The sequence below is a fragment of the Streptopelia decaocto genome, assembly GCF_964273445.1.
Source record: "Streptopelia decaocto genome assembly, chromosome: 6".
In the NCBI taxonomy this organism is placed as follows: domain Eukaryota; kingdom Metazoa; phylum Chordata; class Aves; order Columbiformes; family Columbidae; genus Streptopelia; species Streptopelia decaocto.
Window position 1 is genome coordinate 21,611,834 of NC_138660.1, and position 19,168 is coordinate 21,631,001.

General features: G+C 43.9%; 1 protein-coding gene across 2 annotated transcripts in view; it reads left to right on the forward strand.

Annotated features, from left to right (window-relative positions):
* The first annotated feature begins 307 nt into the window (after positions 1 to 307).
* ITM2C (integral membrane protein 2C) overlaps positions 308 to 19,168 on the forward strand; it is a 40,328-nt gene continuing 21,467 nt past the window's right edge. Inside the window, exons 1-2 of one of the 2 annotated variants that reach the window (XM_082055499.1) lie at positions 308 to 401; positions 12,702 to 12,931. In XM_082055499.1, the coding sequence (XP_081911625.1) occupies positions 12,893 to 12,931 (39 nt within the window). In that variant the 5' untranslated portion in view covers positions 308 to 401; positions 12,702 to 12,892. Of the gene's footprint in view, positions 402 to 12,701; positions 12,932 to 16,851; positions 16,987 to 19,168 lie in introns of those variants that run through there. The other variant, XM_082055498.1, reaches the window with a different exon arrangement.

The window sequence follows — 19,168 nt, forward strand, 5'->3', positions numbered from 1 at the left end:
GGTGACTCTGCCAAACTGCCTTATGTGTTCCCAATAATGGTAAAACTAAAGAACTGATCAAGAGGCCATGTTTGGAGGGTAGGAGGATAAAGAATATGCTGTACTATAAAAATATACTTTAGATATCAGCGGAGGGGTGGATCTGTTTGATAAATGTATATGCTACTTTTTATATCTATTGGAACAGCTATGCATGTACTATTTAAGATAAATGGTTATGACTGGAGTTGTCTGCTCTTTCCTAAAATTAAATCAACAGTAGATGTTCTTGTATTTCGTCCCCAGCAAGTGCCTTGTACTGAGCTGTCGTGGAGGATCCCGTTACAGTTCTCTCTTCTTCCTCTTGCAGCAGCTTTGGGAGCACCTCACATCCCCCGTGAGGGAACGCGGGGGATAAAACTGTGAGTGTTGCTTAACAAGGTTCTACTGTTGGAACAGATGTTGAACTAAATTTAATATTGCTCAGTGCTATTTAGAGACAGGAGAGGATTAAGTTTGTGTTTAATTTGAACAAAAACAAGAGTAGAAGCTTCATAGATTGGGGCGGGGGGGCTGTTTTGGCAAGTTTAAGACTACTGTGTATTCTAACATTAATAAGTAAGCATTCATAACTGTAGTTTGGGGCACATAATAAGGCATGCAATACATGTAGTACAGTGTTTAAGCAACTGAGGTGTGAGCAAGCTGAATTTTTGGTCTCAGCTCTTTAACAGACTGTACAGATTTTATGGAATTAAAAGAAAATGTGTGACTAAGAGAAATCAGGCTGTATTGCAGGCTTCTAGGCATCTAGACAGGTTGAGAAGTACAGTCTGGAGAGACTAAAAGGTGCAAAGGTTCACCTGGCTGTCAAACTTAGCTTGCAGCCGCTGAATTTCCTCATCTTTTTCCACCACTGGAATTACAAAGTGCTGGGTCGTACCTACTAATATCCAGTTACACGAAAACTGCATGTAATACTACATTTTTTACATAAAACACTTTTGCCTTAGCCTATAGTTTCTTAAAGAAGAAAATAATCTCGCAAACGAAACCAGCATATTGGCAGGGCAGGGTTTTTGTAATGTCTCTTCAGGCTATTAGAACAGTAGGTAAATCCTTTAGGCTTAACTTCGCGTTGCTGCACATGCTTCATCTTTGAGAAGCACTTACAAAACACAGATATGCAGATGAGGGTTGAATCTTAGCTGTAAGTCATACCAGAGCAATGTTGTAGAAAGAGAAAAAGCACAGATAAAGCTAACATAACAAGAACACTTACAGAGAAGCATAAGATGAGTTCATTTGAAGTTGTGAATAGCTTGTAAATACCTGTTATTTAATTTAAAAGATGAAATGGTTTGTCATACTAGACTGTAGGCCGTCAGAGTGCAATGTATAGAATCATAGAATCATTTTGGCCAGAAGAGACCGTTAAGATATGTTATATGGCACACACTATACGGACAGGATTGGAATTTTGGCTTCAGTTTATCTAATGTTAGAAACAGATATTTTACAAAGAACAAAGAGTGAAAAGAGTTATGATGGCCAGTGGCTGAAAGTATTCTTGCTTCTTGGTGTCACTTGGGAAGCTGGGGTCCAGCTCTCCGTTTCCTAATGCCAGTATTTCCCATCTCTTGGGTAAATCACCCAGTTTGAAACCTGCGTGTGAACGAGGAGAGACATGGTGACAAAACCAAAGTTATTAAAATATCAGGGGAAAGCACGTGTCTCTTATTGCTCCTTTACAATTTTAAAATGTTACTCGTTTTTATCTTTGATACGAGAATAAACTAAAAGCTGGCATGAGGTAATGTAAACTTCTGTATGGAAACTTTTCAAAGAGTGTTAAATTGTGATTTCATTTCTGTTAGCCGAATGCTTCTTCTGAGCTATGTTTTTTTTCTTTTAGCCTTTACTGATGTAAATTAAATATCCCTTGGCTATGCACTGCACTCTTGGTAACTAGTAACACTGGCAGCTCTGCGCATGTGGTTTTATAATTTGAAGTGTGCTCTGGTATAAGCTTCATATGTGAAAGAGCTAAGTAGGCGAAATTTGTGGGGACAGTAGGTTATTGACAAATCTCGATGTCTCACTTCCAAAAAGAAAATCCTTCTTATTTTACTAGTAAAGGTTGTTCAAAACCTAGAAATTGCTAATAGTTGTAGATAGATATTTATGTTGGCTGATGACTCTTCAGAAAGAGTGCTAAACTGCAATCTAGTTTTGAAAAACATCTCCTAGGCAGGTAGCACCCAAGGTGAAATATTACTGCGTGGTGTGTGGTTCCAGCCTGTTCCCACCAGCTGTCCAGGCGCTGCTGCCAGCTCCTGCGCAGGAGAATCGGCACTGCAGCCACTACAGCTGCCCCTGGCTCTGGAGTCAGCTCCTCCTGGCTGAGCTGGCTGTGCCTTATCTCACAGACTTCTTCCACACGGGATGAAAACCTCCAGGAAAAAGAACCTGCAGCAAGATAGGACAGTGAAGCAAAGAGTCGGAAAAGATGGGGTTTTGCAGCAGAGCTGCCAGCATTCTCTTACCACAGGACTGCAGTGTGAACAGTACTTTTGTGGTACCTGTCTTTGACTCAGATAATGCTGTGTAGTCAGACACATGAGCTGAACTGTTTCTGTTCTGGGGATATGATGGTTTGTAAATCTTATCTCTTCTGGTGCTCCCACTCTTGTGTCTGCACTTCCAAGTCCCTAAAGGATACTTTCTGCAGGTCTGTTTTGTGTTAGTTAATCCCCCCTTTTACCAAGTCTAATTCTTCACCTAAAAAATCCTAATCATTTTGGCAAATCACTTCTTTCCACTCTTGCCCTTCACTTTGAATTTCTACTGTTTGTCTTTTCAGTCCTCTTTCGAGGAACTCTTCTGGATATTTTAGGAAGTGTTCTTTAATTGCTGAATCTCATGTAAGAAGTGCAGTTATTTATGTCTAATAATTTTTCCCCAGTTGTAAAGGGTTTATCATCCAGTATCATTGCTGCAGGCAATGTGGTTTCCTACAGGCCAGTACTTATATATCCCTAGCAAACAGTGAATAGGCAAAGTGAGAGGGGCTGATGAGTACAGCACATATGGGGCTCACGAGAATTTTGATGGTGTTGTGGTGAGGGATGGGAGCAAACAGCTCAGTTTGACCAGGGTGAATCTTCCCAATGGTTGAGATGCCACAGGCTTGGCACAGGGGTTGGTTAACCAGGTGATGTTAGGAAGCCAGGTCCTATGTGGGACACTGAGTACCTGGAGTTGATAACAGATTTATAAAGCAGCCAGTGGTTTACCTCTGCTTTCAAAATGCTGCCCTGTTTGTATAAACCCTTGTATTAGGGTTTCTGGTGTCGATGACAGGCTCTGTCAGTGAGTGAGCTTTCGCCAGCTTTTCTGTCACTTCTGTGTTGTAGGTAGGTGGCTGGGACAGTCTTCTGGTCTCAAGCTGGCAGGCAGGGTGCTGTTACAGGTGAACCTTGCTCTCCAAACAGTCAAGTGGTATCTGTATCATCCTGTGACTAGACAGCAGTCTGCATTGAATCTTCTGAACTCAGCGGAGGTCAGATCTTTGATTTCCTATTCTCACAGTCCATTAGTCCTAAAAAGACTGTTTCTGCTGTAGCGGTTTGATTTGCTGTGCATGACAGGTTTCAGGACTTATCTATGCCCTAGTGCCCAGGTTCAGACCGACCCTTGCAATTTTCCTGCAAGGTAGATATCTCCAACCAGACCCTGTCTCCTTCCACTAGTATCTTATTTATTAGCACTTTTGGGACAATAAAATGCAATTGCAAATCAATCAGTGTTTAAATTGGTGCACCAAGGGAACAAAGGAGCTCGAAACATTGCCCGGACAACAGCTTCATGGCCTGATGTGAAGGTTGTTCTCACGACTGTCCTGCAGCTGCTCCTGGAGAGCACTGAGTGATGATACCCATGCCACTGCTATTTGTCACTTGAGAGAAAATGCGTTTTGTGCCAACATTTCCACCCTTCTCCAGCCTTATGCTCTGGTACAGTTTAGCGCTGATTGCAGGCTGCTGGAAATAATGGTGGCTGGAGCGACCGGCTGGAGTGAGGTCCTTCAGCCTGTAGCTGCTGAACCTGTGGACACGTGTGGTTTGCAATGTCCACAGGTTTACATTCACTATACAGGGAGGTTTTCTGTTATTTGTTAGGGAAAATAAAGTCAACAGATTGTGGGGTCAAAAGTCCTGTGACAGCCAGGAGATGACTTTAGTTTCATCGTACTTATCTTACAGTGTGGCCCTTAGCCTCAGGAGCCAGAAGATAAGTGAGAAGGTATCTCTGCCCAGGGAGAGTACTGGAAGTTCTTATCTGAGGTTCTCCACACCACAAAGAAAACTCCTGTCCCAAAGTGGGTAGTTTTCTGTCCATTTTTGCCTCCACAGCAGCGGAGGACACAGAAGCAGATCTGAGCCAGACACTGGTTGTTCCTGGTGATTAACAGTTCAAGGTTTTGGATCTGGCTTCCTTGATATTTCTGTGCCTGATCCAGAGCCCACTGAAATGTGAAAGATTACTGGTGGCTTGGAGTGCTTTGGAGCTGGCCTCTAGGACAGTCCAGGTCTCAAGGTATTCCTGAGCAGTACTGAGTGGGCAGAGGAACATCTGCTTTTAGCCAAGTACAGGAGCTCAGGAATTATTGTTTATAATGTAAAAAGAAGCAAATGAAGACAAAGCCTTGGGAGCTTTCCAAGCTGTAGGAGAAACTTCCGCTCTGTGAGCCAAGGACTGGAGCAAGTCTGCTTTCCACTGGATTTGTCTCCCGTTCATGTTGCCCATGACAGGTGGGAAGCAGCATGGAGGTGGCCACTGTGGCTCTGCATGGGTGTGTTGCCCAGTTTACTGGTGCCAAGGAGAGTTTGTGCCTTGGTATGGGGTGAAGGCAGCCAGCAAAAGGAAGCGGGATGGGGAGGAGGAGACAGCTACAGCTATTTCCAGTGTCAATGTGGAGCAGCTGACTGGCAGCATCCAGCAGGTACGTGACTCTGGAGGGGGAGTTGGGGTACGAGGGATGAGGGAACAGGGATGGGAGAGATGAGGATGCTGTCCTGCAGGGTGGCTCGGGGCTGAAGAGGGTTGGGGAGGAGGAAGTGGTTCCAGCGGGGAGGAAAGGATATGGACAGGGAAATACTAGCTCTGAAGGCATCTGAGATTACTGGGAAGTGCCTCCTCCCTCACTGGAAAATGTGTGTCTGGGCCTGTGTCTTGCAGTTGGAGATCCCTGCATGGGGCTCCCATAACCTTCTACCCTGCCCTGTAGCTGGGGAGGATTATTGAACATCACCCCCTACCCTGCCCAGCAGGCACTGGTGACACTCATGGCTGTCAGAAATGCTGCAGTCATGCTGGGCCATGTGACATTTGTAGTCACAGCCCTTGCTTTGTCTGGGACTGGGTCTCTGGATAGACTTGCCTCCATCTGAAAGTATCTAAAATTGATGGGGATCCTCTGGGGCATTGCACAGTTTGGTTAGTCCAAGTCAATTCAAAAGGAAATAGTGTTTCGATCCTCTTTACAAACCAACCTTTAAAATTTTTTTGGCAGAAACAACCTTTTTCCCCTCATGGAAAATTTCTGTTTTCTCAGAAACAGAATTCTCGTTCAGAAGATATCCCCTATGGAAAAACCCAATCAGCTCCAGTTCTAAAACTCGATGCCAGAAATCATCTAGCAGGCATTAGCAGAGTGTGACTCGGGGTGTAATGTATCATTTGATCCTAACTGGGGCAACATAACTGCATGAATTTGAGAACACAAGCAGGCGCTCAGCATCTCTGACTCAATGTGCAGTAGGCAATCCACCAAAACCACACACGCAGAACAGAGGAAAAAGAGTTATAATCATTTTTCAGTTTTGAAAGCTCAGTTCTACCCTGAGAAAGAAACTGGCAAAATGTCATCAGATGCACCATACCTGCTTCCTCTTACTAACCTCCAAATCCAAAGTGTTCACTTTCAAGTAAGAAGATGCTTGTTTGGTTTTTTTTTTTAGCAGATAGTTTCACCAACAACCAGTCTGAGAAAGAAAAATGTTTCCTCCTGTAATAAGAACTATGCTGGGGAGAAAATGATCTGGTGTGTTTGCAGGCACAACAGACTTAAATGTTGGAGTTTGTTCTGTTGATGCAGAAGAAATAATAGCCTCCAGCTCTTCTTCCACAGCTCTGCTGCTGCTTTTCCACTCAGAAAAGAGACCAGCCAACTGAGAAAGTACTGTTTCCTTCAGCAGAAAAAGGATTTGGAATTCAAGCCTGTCTCAGAAGGTAGCTTAAAGTCTATTCACGGAAGCATTGCCTGATTTAGCACACATCCTGGGGAAAAAAGCAGGCTTCTGGGCAGGTAACATGGCTTGGCAGTGCAAGAAAATATCATGTTGGGAAGGGAAAAGGATGGAGAAAGGCAGGTGTGAAGTGCTTCAAGATGTGGTAGTCCCAATAGCACAGGAGCTCTTACCAGAGGAACAAATTGATTAGTCCTTTTCCTAAAGAGGGACTTCTTCCAGACACACCTAGAGAGACTGTCACAGACCAAATTGCAATAAATATCCAGCCACCGACCTATCCATATAAGTTATTGTGAAAGGCAATGAAAAGGTGCTTTATTGATCACGAATTTCACTCCAGGTATCAAGGACAAGTTTCCTCTGTGTAAGGATATCTCTTAACTTTTGGAGGGTCTTTTATTTTTTTTTAAGCTAAACCATTAGCAATTTAAAAATGTTTATTTTTTTATCCCTCAAAAAAAAATTTGTTGCAGCTGAACTAGATTTGGTTTAATTTGGTTTCTGAATGCTCAGATTTGTCAACTTTCTTCTGCAGCCTTGAGAATCCAATGCAATAGCCAATGTCCTTACTGATGTGCTTGATTCTGACTTGTGCATGTCTTTGAAGCTGTTTCCCTCAGAGACTTCAATTCTAGGCAATTTTTAATGTAAAAAGAAGGAGTAGAAAAAAAAAATCCTTTTAGAATAAGCAAGAACTACTCAAAAACCCCTGTCATGTCCTCTATGCATTATAAAAAGGGGAAAAAAAGTAGTTCAAAGGTTCTGTGCCCCCTTCCATTGTAGGTCTCCTTTGATCACTTTGTTCACACAGTTTTGTCCTGTTTTGGGGGTTTTCTCTAGTGGGAGCCTTCCCCTCAAAGAAACAGATAAATACCCTCTCTCTTGTTTGTCCTTATGTAAAACACGAAGCTTTACACTACTGCCTTTCAGATGCCATCATGAGCTGCCCTTGCACTTTGAAACAACAGACAAAATCCTACTGGCTTTTCCTGTTGTTGTGTCTTGGTTTTGAGAGTGCTAAAAATGAAAGTTAAAAGAGGATGTGAGCATTTAGGACCCATCTTATTTCTTAGAGTTATGAAGTTAGGAGCACTCAGCATTTCACTGCTCCTGCAGGAAAGACCAACCGAGCGCTTAATGAAGGAAGTCTTGTTTCTGAAAGTTTGAGCATGGTTGCAGTCTCATCATAGCAAGATTTCCACCTGGGCAGCTGTTGGCAGTTCTGAAATGTTCAGTTAACATGTTATCTCTTCTGAATATAAATATGTATTTAAAAAGAAATAGAAAGTAATAGGAAGTTATGTCATGCAGGGTGATACACAAACCCCAAACATTCCTTGTTTATCTTATATCTTTGCACTGAGTGCAGGATTGCTTAATGTCACAAGTGCTGAATATTTTTGCTAGTAAAGTGATGCATTTTAATTGAATTCACTGTTTAAAGTCCAGTTATTCCTTAAAGGTACCCAGTTGTGCAGAAAGACATGCTGACCCTAGATATGCAGTCCTCTGAAGAGGACTGTTGGGGATATGAACTAGAAAAACATTCTTTCATAATTCACACACAAGAAACCATGGAGTTTCTTGGCCAGTTAACTACATAGATGTATGCCATTCACCTCAGTTAGTTCAGCTGGCCATTTCAAACTGACACTGTTCACGGTCCGATATCAACAAGTCAGGGTGTGCGTGTCCTTCTGACACACACTGCCCATGGCAGTTCAGTGGCTCACCTCTGAAGGGCGTTTTCATGATGGAAGCAAGCAGATACAAAAGCTTTGCAAAATTCAAGATGCATTTATGCGCAACAAAGAATGTATAGTTCTCAGCAAACAATAAGCATTTATTCATTTCCATGCTTGGGTTTTTTTTGTGTTTTTTTTCCACTGCTCAAGTGTTCTCTGTGTTGGGGTTGAATCTTTCAGGGTTCAGTAGCTCTCTGCCAGCAGATGTCTTCTTTCCTGAAACAGAGAGGCCCTGTTTTCTCCTAGCATCTTTGCCCTTGTCTAGCCTCAGTGTAAAATATCCTTTGCTGTAAAAATGTGTTTCTTATTTCTCTCATCTGCCCAAGGTTCCTTTCTCTCTGAATGTTGTCTTTTATCTTCTCAGATCCAGCACTAGTTTGATCTTGCTTTCGTCTGCCAGTATTATCCCATCATCAGCTAGCGAGAGAAGCGGACAAGAAAACTGACTTTATCAGGAGCAGCTATTCTTTTGTTCTCCAGAGTTCCGAAGGGCTTGGCTTCTAATGGTCTCTGTTCAATCTGTTTGTGGATAAGCAGGTTAAAGACACCATGGTCTTTACTCAGCATAGGAACATGGAGCAATAGGCAGTGAAAGTTGGTCAAAAGGAAGCAAACGCTTAGGTTTCAAGCAAATAAATTTGATTCAAGAGGTTTCCCTACCTACCGCAGTGTCAGTGAAGCTGTGACAGCTCGCTCCTGAAATTTTAGACTGCAGTACAAAATGTGAGTGTTCTTTGGTAAGGGTAAAGGCTTTAAAAGGTATGGCATATTTTTTTTGGTTTTGTGAAGACAATGTAATCTACTATCTAGGAAAGGGTGATCAAAGAAACACTGTCTTAGGGAGTTGCAAGTACCTGCTGGGCAAGTAAAGTAAGTGATGCTTAAAGGTCAGGGCACTCTGTTGGTAAGAGAGACGTATTGAAAGGGTAAAAGCACCACAGTGGGCTTCCTGCATCACTACAGCAGGTGCTGTATGAGGTTGAGAGAATGGCAGAACAAAGCAAACCACAATGATGACAGGATATTTAAAATAAAGTGGGGAAATAATGAGTCATCTGCTTTTATTGAAGTGGAGGGCAAGAGATTTCTGCCTCAATTCATTTATGTATGGGATATGAAGGCAGCCTTTAACAAAAGTGGAAGAAAAATCCCAGTTTCATTCACTTTAACCCAACCAACTATAACCCCTTTACACTGCGGAAGTTACCAATTATGTAATGTTGTTACCAAGAAATCAGTATTTTTCAGGAGTCTTGGGTTTAATCTTTCTTTGTGATCAAAGTGGTATGTTGCTTGGTTGTGAACAAACACGTCATTACTCGTTGCCCAGCCAGTGAGTCAGGGCAAGCTCATGAGCTGCTCTGCTCTGCTGTGTTGGGTCAAGAAGACTTGCTTGCAAGGCCTTAAACAGATAGAGAGCACAGGTTTATCTGGAATGGATTATCCCCATGTAATAGATAATGTATTGATTTGGGAATTTATTTTATTGGATTTTGTGTTCCTTAGTGAAAGATGGACTTCCCAAAAGGAATGCTTATTTTGGGGGAAGACCTTGCCAATGCATTTTCCAAGAGATTCCTGCTATTTTGTGCAGATTTATACTTCAGACCCTCTAGTACATTAAGAGACCTCTTTGTCCATCAGAAGCTTTTTCCTAAGAGTTTTTATGCAAGTTCTGTTGCTACTTATTACTCTGGTAGTAAATCAGGTTGCATATGTTGGATGCCTAAGGTGTCCAGCTCTGACACAGGTGATGTCCTCCTTAACAAGGCAGACTGGTGCCACCAGGAGAGCTCACTCCTCTTGGAGACTCTCCATGCGGTCTGTTACTATCCGTCTGTTGGTATGAAGACAAACATCTTGCAAGAAACGGAAGTCTGATCATGTGCACAGTGTGAGTGCGTGTGTAGGGATTGTGTCTGTTGACATCATTAGTGCTTGGTCACCTAGGTGATGGATCTTGCTGCTATAGTAACCTGGAGGCTACATTACTCATCAAATATGAATTGCAACAAACGGGAATGTTTAAGGTGTTTATATCTTGTGTCCTCTGTAACCCTCTCAAAATGTTTACAAGAACTGTAAAATGAGACTTTTAAGTAAAGGTTTTATTCCCCTTTTTTATTTTCTCAGGACTATATCCTGGAAAAGGCCTGATATTTATGCCCAAGCATCAAACTTAGGATAGATATTTTTTTAAGAAAGGTAATGCTATTGCTTATTGCCTTCTGAACTGATTCAGACGCCAGCATGTTTTGGTGTGTCTCTCTGAGATCTGTGAAAGATGACTCATGAGTCACAAGAGCACAGAGAGACAGATCAGCTCATAAGATTGCTGATTTTTCTTTTTAATGACTATATAAAATCAGGTGTGTTTTCAGGTGTCCCACAGTTTATGCCATTCATTACCCACAGTGTGTCATCTTTTTCATTTGGACATTAAAGTTAAGCGACTTTTTGAAATTCCTTAATTCCTATATGGTGGTACTTAATGCAAGAGAGATGTCATCTTTGCTCTCTTGTCCCTGAGACCTTCTGAACAGCAGCATGGCAATTACTGGATGTGTTGAATTTGCTTGCTCTGGCTTTTATTTCATTTGGGCTGCAAAGCAGAGGATACTTACATAGCAAAGGCTAGATTGATCTCTGCCAATTGCTGACGCTGAGCTTGCTTGAATATGTATAATATGTGTTGATGTTATAAATAAAAGCAGCTCTGTCCTTTGCACTGAAAGCTCTTTGTCAACCATGCAATACTGAGATTTTGTTAGGTATTAATTAAGTTATGAGTACATATAGAATGCCATGTATTGCTAGGAGGGATGGCAGATTCTTTCCATGTGACCCAATTTGCAGTAGGTTTTGGTATGACAAACAGGATATTTGAACAAAAGGGTTTTCCACCGAGTCACCTTCCCAAAGGGAAGATGAAACCAAGGATGTCCAAGCAGTTGTTCGGCTTGGGTTCTCAGTGAGACATTTTTGTCTGTGTGTCTGTTGAACATGCTGGTCATGGTTTTATTGTTATTATTTTTTCTTCTTCTTTTTGGTGTGTGTTTTCAGTGCTGGGTTCAAAGGCAAGGCACCAAAAAGAAGTACCAAATCTAAGGAACCAGGGCAAGAGGAGGGTGCTTGCTGTGCAAACATTTTGGGCAATGGCTGGGCATCAGGCAAAAATTTCAGTATGGCAGAAGAAGAGAAAGGAGGGAGAGAAGATTCGGGCTCTTTCTTGCAAAGTCCTACATCCAGTTAACATTGAAGTTTCCATCTCCTAAGGATTATTATTAATATTATAGTGTTCTGTGGTACTTCATCCCTCATAGGTTCAAAGTAATTGTAGTTTTCTGAAAACGTTACATAGAATGCTGAGATGTTCATCAAGATCATCTGATTAAAGAGAGGGAGCAGACTCATTTAAAGGATGTGGCTGTCACGAAACACCACAGCAATTATCTATGAGCTTTGAAAACTAGTTCTTCAACAGTCAGACTTCTGGAGAGAAACAGGCAGGTATTTCATGTCATGCTCCTTTCTCTTCTGTGTGTTCTGCTCTTGCCAGAATGCGTTCTGTTCAGGCTGAGCATGCTCACCCCTAGCAAGCCCTGAAGAAGAGAAAAACTGAGGTTCATATGATGAACCTGTTGGTTCAAATGCTGCTCGGGCAGAGCTCAAGATGAGGTGGGAACTGAGGAAGAATGCAGCTTTTTCTTGGAGCCGAACTCTGTGGGACTGAGACCTCCCACCTGCCTTATCCCACAGTGTCACTTAAATCTGTTCTAGTCCTACGCCTTTAGTCGCCTTTTATCTTCCTCAACCAGCATCTCCTCTAGGTTCCCTTTCTCCTGCTTTTGTTCCTAATCTGTATCTTAACACTTGTATTCAGATATAAAGATAAGGAATAGGGCCCTTCCCACTTCCTGGGCTTTCTTGGCTTTCAGGCTTAAATGCCATTCTTTTCAGTAGAGCTTTCTCACCAACTCTGATTCCCTCCCTACTGCCCACAGCCTTTCCAGAAGTTATACAAAATTCTCTATGTGTGTTCTTCCAAAGTGTTTTGATTTGTGGAACCTCTAACATGTTTCCAGTTAAATTGTGGATACTGCTATAGAAAAAAACACCCTCTAAATGAGAAAAAAAGTATAAACTGTGCAAGAGTTCTGGTGGCTTTGTTGTCTCCTGTATGGTGCCTGCTTATCCAACGACATAAAAATACAGATTGGGTATTTAGGGTGCTGTCTCCAAGCCACCTTTTTCCTTCCCTTTCTCACTATCCCTCCTCACTTTTTTGCTTATACATGTTGGGATGTTTTTGGTGCCACAGCAGGCTACCAACATGAACAAGCATCCTGGCTCTGGCTCCAGACAGTCCTGCCACCACTGTGGTTAGCTGAATGTAGTGGTTCGGGTCAAATCCATTGCACATCTGGTCTGTGCGTACTTTTTAAAATGTGGATACTTTTTGTTTTAATAATGTCTGAAGGATGCTAAGTGTTAGCCTATTATAGACTAGAGTTTATAAAAGAGAGATAACTGAGATACCTGGAGCTCGCTATAGTTTTCAGGAGTGAGACTAATCCAGCATAATTCTTACTATTAGGAGAAAATTACTCTCTTGTTATTTTTGAAGTACATGATGGTAATAGATTTCCATTTACCTTCCTAGGTGGACAAGGGCTTCCTGCTGCTGCCTAACCATCAGTTTTGTTTCAAGGAAGAGAAAATAAGGAACAAAAGACTTAATCCATGACAGCTGTAGTAAGGATGGACATGTTACCCCAGCTGGAGTGGCACGCGCACCCAGGAGTGGCAGGAAATTCAGCTCAGTTCAGCTGCAGATGAACGCTGTAACTTCCCATGGAAACTACTAGATTGCTTCTTTACCTTTGGCTACAGGTAATTGTTTCACCTCGTGCAATTATGTAGGGTAATTAGAAGTAGACTGTACAAGGAACAGCAAAAAACATTAGTGCATCCTCCACATTTGTGCTTTGCTCCTTTAAGAATGATGATGATTTTCTTTTTACTTGATATTTTTAGCCCAGCTTGTCTTTTTGCTTTCTTCCCACTACCTGGTATGGCATAGGAAGGGAAAATAAAAGTATACTTTCAGCATGTTATTGAGTTCTGCTCATTTTTACAGCTCACTCTCTAGTACAAGAGAGAGTACAAGGTACAAATACCTTATTGGAACTGCAGTGGAAAAGCAGAATGATTTAAGGACTCCAAAATTCCCATTGTCTTCCAGCCTGATGTAGTGAGGGACTATTAATACACCAGGCAGAACTCTGAATAGATGCAGCTCAGTAAATGGCAAACACGTTTTGGTTGGCTCAGAATATATTAAGGCAGTTATCTTGTGCTCTCTATTATTTTTTTTTCTACATGAAGTGGTACTTTTTTGAAAGGTGCAAAGTGGCAAGGTGGTGGGTAGTTTCTCTGCTAAAGTTTTATAAATTTCCCATTGATCTGTTCCTTGAGAAGTGCTATTGTGCTGCTATGCTTAAAGAAAGATCAGTCAAGTAAATTGTTCCTGGGTTTCAACTTAATTACATGCAAGAGATGGAAACTTTGTTGTCAAAGACTAATAAAATGTCAGGTGGCTTTAATGAAGGCAGTACAGTGACAGTTTTAAACTGAAACCTGCTTGCTTAATAATAGAAAAGACAGGAGATTTGAGCAAGGTGTTTTATAAGCAGCGTGTCACTTCACTGCAAAGCAAGAGACACAATTTTCAGCTGCATTAGCAAGAAACGTTACGTTCATTGTCAGTGTTTATCCTCTAAGCCTCAGACCAAAGAGCCTATAGCTGGAGAAGATTTCTTATTGAAAAATTCTTCTAGCCTGAAACTCGGCATATGATGACTAGGGTGATTTTTCTTAATGCTTGCAAAGCCATTTATCCAGCTAGGTAATTGAAATCAGGACATGTCTCAGAATGGCATGGCTCTGACTGGTACTAAATTTTGAAATGTTAAATAAGTAAAGACACTTAAAGTTTCAGACCTTTAATGCTGACCCATTTTATAATCATTTGGATGTTCTCCTATCAATTTTTACAATACATGTTTTGGGTTCATTGTTATGCTGAGAATAACTTGCCTTCCCCATCAATCCTGACAGTTTTTTTGTGGTACAGTAAAATTAATATGAATATTCCAGTTGTATTCACAAATTCTGCAGACCAGTAGATTGTTAAAGGCACTTGTGCATATTTCCATTACCGGAATTGGGAAAAAAAAAAAAAAAAAAAAGAAGAAAAAATAATTAAAAGAAAAAAATTGTTAAAGGTACATGTCAACTTCAAGAGCATCCTGCAGGATTCCGGACCTCATGGGGGCCAGTCTTTGCTCGGCGGTGCTTTTGGGGTCCACTTCATGTTTTACAGGGTGATGATGTTTCAGCTGTGCCTGGGCAGGAGTTGCAGAACCAGCAGCCAGGGAGGGCAGTGGCCTCTCAGGTGGGGCTTCTTGATGCAGAATAGTCAAACTGATCTACACACACGCTCTGATGGCTGTCTTGCATATCTGATCAGTGCTACTTTCCACTTAAAACGGGAGATTAATCACTGTACTCCAGAGAAGACGTGGTTGATGCAGTAGTTGACAGGCCAGTACCCGCCTTGCATAGAAAGAGGAGAGGCACTGTCACTGCTGGCTGGTGCTCTGCTGCTGGCATGGGCTGATGCTGTCTTGCAGTCCATTTGCTGCTTTGAAAATCAATAATCTAGTTCTGTCAGGAGCCTCATGCTTATTACTCTTAGTATCTTTCACAAATGGCCTAAATATTAGAAGAGGATCCTTTTCTCTCCCAGCTGCAGGCTTGTCCCAGCAGTCCCGGAGACTGACTGGTTGGGCGTGGGAGGTGAAGGCATGTTTGCCACAAATGGAAAGAACAAACCCTGATTTTCTACAATTTCTGCCTTTCTTGTCAAGCTTTTTCTGCCGTTTATCAGATATACTGAGAGATTTCATATCACTTTTCCGCAGCTGGCAGCCTGGCTTTAGATTTCTTCTCTGTGATGAGAGCTGCTCAGTGGACCATTGCGCTGGAGACAAAGGAAGTAGTGTAGCATTTCTTGTACAGAAAGCTGGATGCCACGAAGAGTGTAGCAAAACAATGTAAAATAGAAACAAAACCAAATCAAAACCAGGGCCAAATCCATGAAAGCCATGCCCAAGAGTGATGAACAGGGTAGAAAGCAGGATAACCTGGTGGGCTGAGTAGACTGGGGCACAGAGATTTCTTCTCCTCTGCTCCTGTTCTGGACATTTCCATGCTCTAAGGCTGTGTGTCATTTAGGATGAATGTTATTAGAGTAGTTAGCAGTTGCTTTGTAGCTTTTGTCATGGAAGATCATGGTGTGGTGGCTCTCAGTTGGTATGTTGCCTGTGAGTTACTTGGATCTGGCTGTAAGCCTTTCTCATGTAAGAGCTTGGGACTATCTTGTCTCAGTTTGAGCTCCTAAGATTAGGGGCTGTTTTGGAACTGCTGCCCCTTATCTCTGTGTGAGATAATACTTGCAGTCCTGATATGACTTTTACCCACGCAGCGGGATCCAGGAGGACTGAGAGGCTCTAAATACTAAACAATGGCAAGTCAGCACTATGAATTGTTGTGAGTCAATGTTGAATCCCTGCCAAAGATGCCTTTTGCAAATAAAATTTAGCACTAATTTATCAATGGGTTAGTTCATAACATGATGTAAAGCACTCAGTAAATAATGAATCCTCCTGTATCTAAAGAAAATGCTCATAACAACTTTATTATAAATAAATGCTATGTTTAAGTGGACGAAATTAAGGTAAGCATACTGCAGGTTTCTCCACTGACAGTTTGCTGCTTTCCTTATGACCCATGTCTGGTGGAGAGGGTTTTGTTAGTGCCTTTTTCCATTTTGTTACCTTGACAAAACTGTCAACATGTGTTCTTTACTCCTTGCTGTGCAAGTGCTCCAGTGAATCCTGCGCACAGCCCAGTGATGCCGTGTTGTTGGACACAGCCCCTGGCAGGCAGCGCTGCTCCCTGCCGCTCCCCAGACACCATCCAGTGGCACCAGAGCGGAATCAGTGGCACAACAGCAACCCCTCTAAATTCTCTTCTGCATGCCACACTCTGCTTTTGTCAGGAAGGACTTTTTCTAGATCATTGTCCCCATTATGAAGATAATCCATCTATTCTGCTGTGCAGAGCTGACTCTGGGGGAGAGGCCACCTGAATACTTTTGGTTCCTCCACAAATCCTGGTTTCAGGCCTTGAAACCAACAGCAGCTGGGTTTTCCCAGCTTCCCCAGAGTAACCTCTGCTCTCTGTGTGCATCTTCAGGCTTGGTAGCTTGATCTAGGTGTGTTTTATTTTGTTTTTCTGTTTGGTGACCTGATTTCAGCTGTGCCACTTGCAGTACTGAGGATTTAGCACCGCAGGGAGCCAGGGCTTCCTGGGGCTGCTCTGCATCCTCAAACCTCCCTAAGGGCCGAGGAGCTGCAGCAGAAGCCTGATGAAGCAAGAGTGGGCAGGGGGGCAGAGCTGTGGCTGGGATTGGGAAGCAGCCGCGGTGCTGTTGGCGGCAGATCCCCCGGGACAGGTGTAATTGCCCGAGAGTGGGGCGGTGCAGTGGGCACTCCCGAGACCCGCTGGCGCTTCGGGCACAGCCCTGCCGCTTGCAAAGCCCCGTTTGTCTCCACAGCCCTCCTGGGGGACACCCCCTCCCCGGTCCCAGCGGCGGCGGGCGGGCGCAGCGGAGCGTCCCGGGTTCCGCCGGGGGCGGGGGCGGCGCCGGCTCCTCCCCGGGGCGGTGCCCGTGCCGGCGGCGCGGACGGCGGCGGCGACGCGGGGCCATGGTGAAGATCGGCGTCCAGCAGCCGGCGGGGCTCAAGCCGGAGAAGGAGAAGGCGAAGGCGGCGGCGGGGGGCGATGGGGCGGCGGGCACTGTGCTGCTGCCCTCGTGCGCCGTGAGTGCGGGGCGGGCGGGCGGGCGCCGCGGCCCGGGCCGGGTGCCGCCGGTGGGAGCACCACTCTGTGCCGGGTCCTTACCCTTTGCTGCTGAGTTATAGCTAAACGGTGCGTGCGTGGGACCGGGTGTCTGCTCGGAGCTCGCCTGCTTTTCAGAGAGGTGCCCCGGGAAAGATGAAAGTGTCCGGTGTTGCGGACGTTAGTTCCTGTCCTAGGAGGTGCGTAGGCATCTGAAGTTGGATAAGTAGGGAGAGGATGGAGCAGCGTAGTTGCTTTATTATGGGGACCAGCCATCCTCAGGCACTGAAGTAAATGGCCAGGGGGAAAAGTGTTTTAATTCGTCCCTTAGGTCTGGGTGGTTTTGCCTGGGGGAATGTAATTTGGGATTGATCATTCATGGGTGGATTTCAGATTCTAACATCTCAGAAGGCTTAGGGTTGTCATGGAGAAGAGATGAGAGGAACAAGACAGCTGGTGCTGGAGCAAGATAAGAAACAAGGGGATAAGAGCACACACAGCTTTCTAGATGCTTTGCAGTTTTCAAGATGGGAGTTGACATGCTGAAGTTGAATTGCTCTGCTGGCTTCAGGTGGTGGGTGTCAGAGGGGAATATGCACTTATGCCTGCAGAGGTTGGGACCCTGCCAGGCATGAGGTGAATGAAGGCATTGAGGCATCCCTGGCAGATGCAGAACATGGCCGGGGCCTTGGGGTATGGTTATGTCGAGTCCCATCCGGACAGCGTGAGTCACAGGCAGGCAGGGCTGGGCACGTACCAGGGTGGTGTGGCTGGTGCCCCTCTGGAGGAGGGGCAGATGAAGAGGGCCCTGTTGTGCTTGACCAGGAGTTTAGTGTTTCTGAAGTCTCTTGTGCTAGAGAACCCTCAGCTTGTGAGCTCTTCTGTGAGGGTGGACCACCCTGTGTAGTGGGAGGGTGTTGTCCAGAGAGATGGGCTTGACGCATGGCATCAAGTCCCCCTTGTTACAGTGCTTCTATATCAGAGCAGGATACTTAAATGGCATTTCTGAATTCCTCATAAATGCCTCAGACGGTGCGTGCATATTGATGATTTATTGAACCCTGACATCTCCCTGACTCAAACAACTACACAGGAGCTGCGGTTTTGCTCTGTTCCTGCAGCAGTTCAGAGTGTCTCTCTTCATGTGTCTTGCTGGGTGAGTGGGGATTACCTGCCCCGGAGAGCTGCTCTGCAGCAGGGGCATTGGGAGATTGCTTAGTTCTGCAGAGAGTTCAGGGAATCGCTTATATCGTAATGATCTCACATCATGCACGGATGTGCTTGCAGCTCTCAGTTGTGCTGTCAGTATCTGAATGTGCTCGGTCTGTCATAATTGCATCTATTAATCTAATGTCTAGGAGCTGTAATGGGGGAACGTGGCAAGCTGTAGTCTTCTCAGTGGTTTCCAAACTTCGTCTTTCCTACGTACAAACAAAAGAAGACAGTAGATTTCTTCCCACCTTTGATATTCAACCCTGAAAATTGACTATTGCACAGGACTTCCACCTCATGCTGCCATAAAACCAGCTTTCAACAGCAGGGGAGTTGGTTGTTCTGCCGATGCTGCATGAGTTCAGGCGGGATCTTGCTCCTTCTCACATTCACCATCAGAAAAGGAGTTTTAAAAGCCATAAAATAATAATAAAAAAAAAAAAAAAAGAGAGAAGCTTGTTTCCATTATTAGTGCTGCCAGATCCCAGCAATCAAAATTATTCCAATTCAGGTCCTGCCAGATGAATGAAATTGGCTTAAGTAGCAAATAATAAATTTTAGGTTCTTTACATCGCCTTGAGCCTTTCTCTGGCTCCCGAGGGGCATTGCGTTGTTCTTTTAAGCCCACATGAGCTACAAAGGAACATAAAAATGTGAATGTAAAACAAAGATCCTTCAGCAATCTCTAAATTCCAGCAGACGGGCATGTAAGAAAATCAGCATAAGACCCATGACAGGAGGGCAGGAGCAAGTTGTGGTCAGTGCAGCATGAGGGTGTCCAGGGAGCAGCACGTCACTAACAAGCAGGTGGCCTTTTCCTGATGCTATTTTTCGGGATATCTATGACACTGAATCCCTCGCTCATTGTCTTTTGGTTATAGTTTGGACTTAGCTGGACCGAGGGGATGTGCTGCTTTGTAAAATGTCCAAGCTGTGGGGTTGGTCTTTCCG